This window comes from Emydura macquarii, unplaced genomic scaffold, assembly GCF_026122565.2.
Source record: "Emydura macquarii macquarii isolate MOO-44397 ecotype Brisbane River unplaced genomic scaffold, CSIRO-AGI_Emac_v2 contig_1483, whole genome shotgun sequence".
NCBI classification, from domain to species: Eukaryota; Metazoa; Chordata; order Testudines; family Chelidae; genus Emydura; species Emydura macquarii.
The window spans coordinates 3,574,721-3,583,880 of record NW_027131620.1 but is presented as its reverse complement, the minus strand read 5'-3'; the positions used below and the strand labels follow the sequence as shown (position 1 = coordinate 3,583,880).

At 38.5% G+C, this 9,160-nt stretch overlaps 1 protein-coding gene across 3 annotated transcripts in view; it reads right to left on the bottom strand.

Moving 5' to 3' along the window:
- Positions 1–221: 221 nt before the first annotated feature.
- DNAJC5 (DnaJ heat shock protein family (Hsp40) member C5) overlaps positions 222–9,160 on the bottom strand; it is a 48,026-nt gene continuing 39,087 nt past the window's right edge. For all 3 annotated transcript variants that reach the window (XM_067554065.1, XM_067554066.1, XM_067554067.1), the window contains one exon: positions 222–7,991. In XM_067554065.1, the coding sequence (XP_067410166.1) occupies positions 7,888–7,991 (104 nt within the window). In that variant the 3' untranslated portion in view covers positions 222–7,887. The remainder of the gene's footprint in view (positions 7,992–9,160) is intronic.

The window sequence follows — 9,160 nt, the reverse complement described above, 5'->3', positions numbered from 1 at the left end:
GTGAAGCAAGAGGTACACCTGCGTACAGAAATGAAAAGGCATGGCATTGATCTAATACAGAATCATAACCCTGTTGTAAATGGCCTGAAAGTTTGGTATTCAAAGATCATAGATATGGAGTCTTCCTTCACCCTCTATGCTGTGGTTGACGTCACAAAGTGATGCTGTTGATAATCAAAGAAGGCTGCTTTAAAGATGGAAATGAAAAACCCAAACAAATGTTTCTGCATTGAAAACATTTATTTTACAACAGTGGTTTCAGATAATTTAGCAATCTTTATTTTAGTTTATACTGAGACATACATTACACAAATTACCATGCTAAGACATAAAATAATTCCTTCTGCTTTAATCGTCTGTATGTACAGGAGCTCAGTAGTATCGAGTGTTACAATCCACGAAGTTCAGACAGCCACATCTACTTACATACAATTCAAAGTATGGTCCTTTAGTTACATAACAAAATATATATATGTCTATACATATATAATTGCTTTTCAGATGCTTTTATCCCTTGATTGTTTTTACAACTGCTAACATTTTTTAAACATGGGCTTTCCCCTCACCCCACCAGAGTGGAAATACAGAGCAAATGCGAATGCATTCTCTCATTGCATTTTCAGCTCCCACAAGCTTCATAAGAGGCCAACATGACAAAACCCATAGTGAATTGCTTATCTCAGGGCCTTGCTCACATGCAAAACTAATACAAACCTTGCTGGATGTGTGATGAGACAAACCAATGGCCCCTCTTCCGCTACCCCAAAGAGTGGGAGGAGGGGTGGTGGAATGAATGGAATGACAGCATTTGGCTTACATGGCACACATGCACCAAATAAGGAAACCTCAACAGCAAAAGTTTTTTGACGGACAAATGTCATTTCAAACATTTAAGTAGTAAAAGGAACCCCTCCTTGATCCCTACAGATTTCCACGTGTGCTGATTGCCATTAGCAAATAGAAAAACCAAATGTGATTTGTGCATATACTTTGTGTTCATGCCTAAAGGCAACACCTTTAGGGACAGAGGGCCCAAGCAGGACCACCTGGCGTCTCTAACCAACATGACTAAAAGCAATTTGAGGTAACGAACATTGGCCACAATCTTTGTGGCTTTTGAAACGTCACCAGCTAGCTTTACTTTACAATTCGTAATCAATTCCATGCCACCCTTTTGAACTCAGTCTGTTTGTAAGCAACAAAAATGGGGGTAACTGAACTAGACAGTGCAAAGGCATCTTATTATTCAAGATACAGTCATTCTAGCACACAGGGAAGACTTTGTGGACACAGAAGCGGAGAGGATTTCTCCCCCCTCCCCATTACATATGGCATGACATTCTTACTCAAACACTTTACTTAATTCTATGTGTACAACAGGATGCTTTCATTGTTTTCTTCACCTGTTAATTCACTGGCAGATCTAGTTCTTTTTCATGCAGCTGAAAGGAGAACTTGTGATTCTGGGCACACAAAACTAACTTCTTCGGCTTGTCTGGCTGAGAGTTCATAAGAATAGTAGCGGGAGCCAAATTTCATGTTTCACTACCAAAGACAGCAGCAAGTACTAGGTGCACAGCTGTTGTACAAATAGATACATATGTGCATATATACATACATACACACATGATACTGCAATCCCATATTTACAGCACAAGGTTTGGACCTCCTTGATTTGCAAACTACATTGAACCGCCTGCTGCATAGGGTACAGGGTAGCTAAAACTAGCACAGGAATCAAGAAACATCAATGTATTTTATTACAACTCCAGTTATTATCATACTAATAATATTTAAGATATCCCTTCACAGCAGCCCACACAAGTCAAAGTCATTCCAAGGATTGCCATTACCCTCCCTGCTATTGTTGGCTTTTTTATTTTCTTCATTTAAAAAGAAGAGCAGGAACAGGTTCATACCAGCTTCACCCAGTCTCACGGGACAGGATCAAATGGCAGTTGACAGGATTCAAATACGTCTTTAAATCTTTCGGAAGCCAGTGCTACACAGAAAATACGATCAGCAACCATTCACAAACTACAAGGAACATTCGTTGTTGGTTGTGAAAATGTAGTAGGGAAGAAGATAGGCATTCATTCTTGAGAAACCTATTAGTGTTATATCAGTATGTAACCTACCAACACCCAGCATTTCTGTCTAACAACAAATACAACTGCGCCTATAACATTGGCATTTTACTTTCAAATGAAAATGTCTCCCCCAGAATTACAGAGTTTAACCTTGCAGGCAAGAGACAAACAGCTGCCCTAATTAGCTTAGCCTTTGAAGAAAGCACCTTCCTGGAATGAAAGAGGGACTTCGGGCTTGTAGTCTCTCATTTAGATAGCATTTAAGTCCAAATACAGTTTGTGAAGCACACTATCAATTTTCACAGGACTTGAACACGAACAAGATTTCTTGCCTTTTCCCTTCCCAGTATAGCCAACAAAGTTATAAACACCACTGATAGCTGGGAAAGTTTATTTCCAGGTGTATAAGCTGTTCTCAAAGCAATGACACTACAAACTAGCAGGTTCCCTCCCTCCACAGAAGAGAGCGGCGGCGTTCAAACTGTTCTGCATGTTCAGTTCATACTAACATCGCACTATAAACATCTGTACAGGTGCTGGGGTTCAGTCTAGTCCAAGGATTAATGCAGGCTGAACAGCAACCAGAGCGGGCAGTAAGATGGAGAAACTGCAAAGCAGCAGAGGCCTATCAGTCTATCTAGCAAGGATCCCTTGTAAAACAGAGCCAATATCCAGTTGCACTGGGCAGGGAAAACTGCAGCACAAACACATTTCCTAAATTATTTGGAAACGTCAAGAACACTGAAGGGGATCAGACAGATTCTAAGGGCACAGACTAATTAAGGAAACAGGGCACCTCTCTCAGGGCCTGCGTACACTACAAATAATCAAAGTCTAGCCCTGTAACAGCATACACAGGTCCCATCACCGTACATAATATAACCCTACAATAAAGTGGATCGGGAACACACTTCAACCAGCTCCCTAACTTAGTTATATTTGTAGGGTAAACAGGCTCTGACATGATGGGCAGTCCCTCTACCAAAGCATTGTTGCAAGACTTAGAACCTCCTTCTAGTACCACATCAACACCTTCCTTCTGAACAGGTTCTGCACATATACATTTCAAAGAGCATCATATATTTTAAACACTGAGCACTAATATCTAAAGCAGTTTAAAATGTTACAAATCTAAAAATAAGACTCAAGAGATGGCTCTCAAATGTCACGGCATGGAATTAGCAGAAATCTACGTACCATCAGATGCCATTAAGACTTTTACATAACTTCATATACAGATAAATAGTTAACTTCCTACATACATTACCAATGAAATTAAACTGGCATTTAATAGGCACAGTGCCCCTTCATTCACTTCAAATGAAGTTTTTGACTTGTCATTTGTTGCACTAGACGAAGTTTGGGGATTTCCATATCCAGAGGAAGAATGGGGCACAATAAATCCACCACCAGCTACTTCAATGGCAGATCTGCCATTATCAAAAATGGATAGTATTTAAGTATTCATTGATACTGAAGCAGCGGCTTTTTTTTTTTTTTTTAAAACATATCCTGTCTAGGAGTCACAACAGAACGTGGAAGTAAAGTCAGTGGTCCTTACTATCAGTCATTAGAGTACTCTCCAGACTAGGCTGCCTCAGAAATCCTGGTTACCAAGGGGTCATGTTTCTATCTGCTGAGGGAGCTAGTGTTCTGAATAGATTTTATGAGCTAGATCGGAATGACTAAACAACCTAAACAAAGACCTCCGAAAACTTGTAGAAAATTTGTCTTATAATGTAACTTTTAAAAAAACTGAAGTTCAAGTTTAACTCTGGCAACACATTTAACATGAAATAATGCTGTTTATGTTAAGTGTTTTGGAAGGAAACATTCTGCATCTAAGCCGGCAACAATGGCCTTTAAGTTCACTTCCCTTTTTATTTCCCAGGCTTTGGTGCCTGTTGTAGCCTCCAAGTGAAGCTGCTATTCCAATTCTGATAAGGACACTGCAGCCCCATAAAGTTTGGAAATGCTTGCTGCTCCTCAGCATGTAAGAATTTAGCCAAGGAACCACTATTTACCACCACATTTTGTACTCACTCTGTGTGTGTGTGTGTACGTGTGTGTGTGTGTACGTGTGTGTGTGTGTACGTACACTGTTGGCCATTTTGCAATTATAAAAGTGCAAGTAGTAGTTTTAGGGTTTGGGATATTTGTATATAATATGTATGTCAATTAAAAATAAATATGGCAAGTTATTCACTGGCAGGGCTGTTTAAAAAAAAATGATGAAAAGGAGAATGGATAACCTTTAAGTCTTCTGGTTACATAATACCATTAAACATCCTTTATTGAAATAAACTACATTTAAAATAACTGTGGGTTTCATATAAAACTGAGAAGTCAGGAAAAACAAAGGGATAACACTCCCACAACAAATCTTATGCTGAAAAAGATTTAAGGTGTTAAAAAGTAAGGGGGGAAGGGCACCAAGTCCTGAGATCAGAGTTCTGGCATTTCCCTTACAACATAACCACATATAATGATGCATGATCTGTTAATTTACTGTAGATGGATGTGGACACATGAACTGTTGAAAGGAAACTATCACTTTTTGAATTTGGGTCTTCCTAGATAATTAAAAAGGAGGAAACTATGGACTCATAGTGGATAATCAAGTACACAAATGTCTTCTTAGTCTGAATCTTGTTCTTTTCCTAACACCGTTGTGGTGCACTTTTAAATTCATCCTCCCATGGCTCTTTTTCCAAACAATGTAGAACATGAATTGAAGAGTCATCTTCAACTTCGATTTTCTGATCTTAATCAATTTCACAGTTTTAAGATTAGTTTGTATTTAAAAGTAGCTAGGGCTCCTTCACTATGACATTGGTTACAAAGAATGCAGTAAGTTCTTATAATTGACATCAGTGGGGTCTGAAGCTAGAATTAAGAAGCCTCATCCCGCATTTAATTCTTACATTGCACACTGAAACATCCTGATGACTTTATTAATGTAACTGAAGTGCTAGAGAAACTAAGAAATAGTATCTGCAATTTCAAAACTAAACATCAAAACTAACTTGGACCCCTGATACAAGGAGTCACAACTTCTTCACATTAAGTGACAATCCAAATGAATTGATGTTTTGCATCAGCAGTTCCAGCTCAATAACTGGGGAAGGAAGAATATTCTAAAGTGTAATTAATACATGCTGAAACAGCCTTTCCATCATTCTACCAGCGCCACTTTTGTCAGCTATGCTATTTTAGAACATCCGCTAAATGTACAGTTAACTTTTACTCAGTAGCATTCGCAGACTTGTACAGATCACAAAAGCAACTTTGGCCAGTAAGCTTCTAGGGAATTAAGTTTGCATATATATCCCAACGTACTCCAGAGTAGTACATAACACTAAAAAGACTAAATAAGCACTAAATAGGTTTAGGTAGAGTCTATGCAAGGCCATTATGAGCTGGAAATTTTGAGCTGGAAATTTATTCCCCATCCAAAGGGGCTAAATAAAGTCTTCACTTAAAGACCTAAGATCAGATTGTGACTGATCTCTTGGGATTGTAACTGTTGTTTTCCTGATGCTAAATACTAAACAAATAGCAGAGCAGTAAATCACTGGTTGCCCAAGATATGCTGGTTATTGGGTCCAGGCAACTTCAAGTTTGTAGGACTATCAACTTTAATCATATGCTACAGGGGGAAAATGGCTCATAAAAAACTATGTTATCTAAAATCTGTTTAGTTAAGTAGTATTACAGATACCCTTTTGATGCCACACCATGATTCAAATAATCAAAATCACACTTTTGCCTGCACCAGACTTACATGCATGCAATTGTGTTCATGCACCAGCACTTATGACGGAGTAAGACAGCTTTTAGAATAACCTCTGATTCAGCATGGAGAGAGTTGAAAAATTGTTTGCCTAATATGTTTGGCAGGATTTCGAGCCAGAGATGTTAACTAATCTTCTTTCACTTTCCCTGTGTGCAAGGTTACAGTGAAAGATATTCCATTGGACATTTTTGCACATCTGGACCAGGCACAAGAGACAACCTTCCATAACAAAGAAATTAGGCTAGGTTAGCCCAATGGTAGTGCCTTGTCCTGAGATGGCAAGAGACCTTCTTTCAGTTCCTTGCCTCTTCTTCTATAGCAGGGACACTTCTATGGCAGATTCGTGAACAGCGCTAAGCACTTTCTCCAAAGTGACCCTTCTGCCTTGTGAAAGGGTGGCATGGAAAAGTCCCAAAAGCGACTGTTGGCTGGAAGAATGTCAGTCACCTTGCAGGGCCTGAATAAAAGCACCGTGGGTGCGTGTGATGTGAAGAAACAGATGTAAAGGGAAGGGGGAGAAGTGAAATATACATAAAAGATCAAAGCAGAAGAGGTAGTAACTAACCACCAAAGGTTTCCTGGGTATAAGTTTACTAGTTGTTTCCCTAAATCCCAATTCAACATTTTCTAAAGAGAAATTTGTTAAAAGCAAAATATACCTGCAAAGTAAATGCTTCTTGTGACAGCTGAGCAAATCTAAAATTCACACAGTAAACCATAGTTTTAAACATCTTTCAGACATGATTTGCTTTCAAGACAGCATAGGAAACCATTCAATAGTTTCCATCATAATTTATGTGAAGAAAAATATAATGCTGAAGTAAATAAATCTCAACAGAACACTATGTGCAAACTATTATATGATATAAACACAAAGTGAGGTGTTTTGTTCTTAAATAGCCATTTACATATTCCAAAAAGTTGTTCATGACAAAGTTAAAGGGGCATTTCAGGTTAAAAGCATTAAAAAAAAGCATCCCTAACAGTCTTACTAATAGCATTTTAGATTATTAAAAGAGTATTTTAAAAATCTAATTTGCTTTCCACTATTTATGCTATTTGTTTACTTTCTGCGTTTTCCTCACTTGGACAATGAAAACAGATTAATCAGTTTCACTTTAAGATTCTCATGCACTAATAAAAGGCTGCAATAGCTGGTTATAAACATTGCAGGGGAATGCTTAAAACTCAACACAGTTTCTGCTGGAAACACAAAAAGTCCCTAAAAATAATTCTAACAATATTTGGTTTTTGTCATAACCTGCATTTTGGGCCTATGCTATCAGAGAATTCCCCATTATGAATTAGGAGATGTCCATCAATTTAATGCCTGAAAAGTTAAAAAAAAAAAAAAAAAGAGGGAGGCATGTCCAAGGTAGTTTTGTTTAGGCTGAAAACCACCATTAAGGAATTCCTGCCCTACAATTTTGGCATTTTTTGGTTCTTTGCATTGTAAACTTGCTAAGATGGAGGTGCAGGGAGAGACGAGAAGGGCTAAAACCAAAGACCTTAAGATCTTTGTTGCACTCACATAAAATAATGAACTCTAAGGTCTTGACAGTTCAACTGTATAGAAACAGAGCAGCTGGTGTGTGACTGATTTTACTCACTTTTAAAAGAATCTTGCTTAGGCTCGTACCACTGCTTAGAATGCAGAATGTCTCCATTATACTCTTAGTGTGATAACTCCTCAATACATAACACAAACAGACATTTAACATAACTCCATACATGCTATAAAAAAAGGAAAAACAACAAATAAGACCATAGCTAAACTGCTTTAAATACTGCATGCTACAGCACTTCATGTATCATCAAGATACGACACTGAAGGTGACAAAAGGCTGAAGGGATTACAAAATATTCTCGGCAGGTTGGAGACTGCCTTCTTACTGTGGCAAAACTTTTTCCCCTCCCCATTCGCTATTTCTAATGTTCATGATTCTAGTGTTGAGTTGGCCATGTATTTATTTATCCATTCTAAATAAGTGTTTCCTTAACTTAGTTAAATCCATCAGTGTGGTAGCTGGGGTGAGAGTCGGCTGTAAGTTGGGTCGTCTCTGTGGCTGATGCTGGCTGTATCACAATAGGTGTGTCTGTGGCCTCTGAAAAGTGAAAGCAGTGTTTTATTGCATTGGAGAAAATAGTTTACATGCATTTTTGGTGAGCAGCAGGCAACACCACTTCCCAGTGACAGTATCAACAATACACTGCCACACCACCTCTTCTGACATGCTGTCTTAATTTTTCTTCAGTTGGAGTTCAAATCAAATGAGAACACCTGCATGCTAGGTATTTTATTTGAAGGAAGGGTGTTTTAATTTACCTATCAAGATCCATGCATGCATAAAACAGCCAATACACCTTTCCCTCTTAAAAGCATTAATTCCAGATTAAGTGAACTAAATCAAAATATCCAACTCAGGCTATTTCCTTTTAACTCAAAATCATTTTCTTGCCTCAAAGAAATAAGTTTAGCTGATCAATGCATGGAGCTATATCAAGACTGAAAGAGAATATTTTCACTTGTTAACAGTTGCTAAGATCTTTAGCCTATCCCGGGAAGAAAAGTAACTGGGTATTTTGTATTCTCCTTTCTGGGCCTAGAGGCGATATGTCTGTGGGACCTGAGTAGGAGAAGAGTCTAGGGCCAACCAGGGAAGGAGGCTGCAAAGCAGCAGAAAAGAAGGAGCTACTTCACTCCACCTCCCTATCACTCCATAGTAGTGAGGGTCTAGAGGAGTTAGGAGCCTCAGGGATTCAACAGGGAATGTTAAAGCTGCTCCTTCTTTTGCTCACTCTGCCCATACTTCGGGAAGAAAGTGGCATACCATCCAGTAGCTGAGATATCAGTTAAAAACATGAGCAGAACACAGGGTTTACTCTGCTAGCAACAATTTTTAAATGAAAGCTCTGATTCTGTATTAATTGATCCTACTGGACATATTTACCTGGGGAAGCATCTTCTTTCGACATGTCTGAAGCAGTTTGCAAAGCTGCTCTGACATTTCTCTTAACATGCTTTTGGTGCAAAGGGCCACTATACGTAAGCACAAGAATCTGGTTGGTGTATTACTTCAGTTACCCCAGCTCTAATGACCTACTCCTAATCATGCTTCTGCTCCACGTTCACTCAGGTTCACTTTTTTCCTTGAAGTTGACTTCTGCAGTGTTCAATATGAAAACCACTATGATTTCAAGTTAATTTTTGGTGATGTTATCTACACTCAGCATCTCAAGCATAATCAGTTTATGACACAGTAACTCCTCTCAT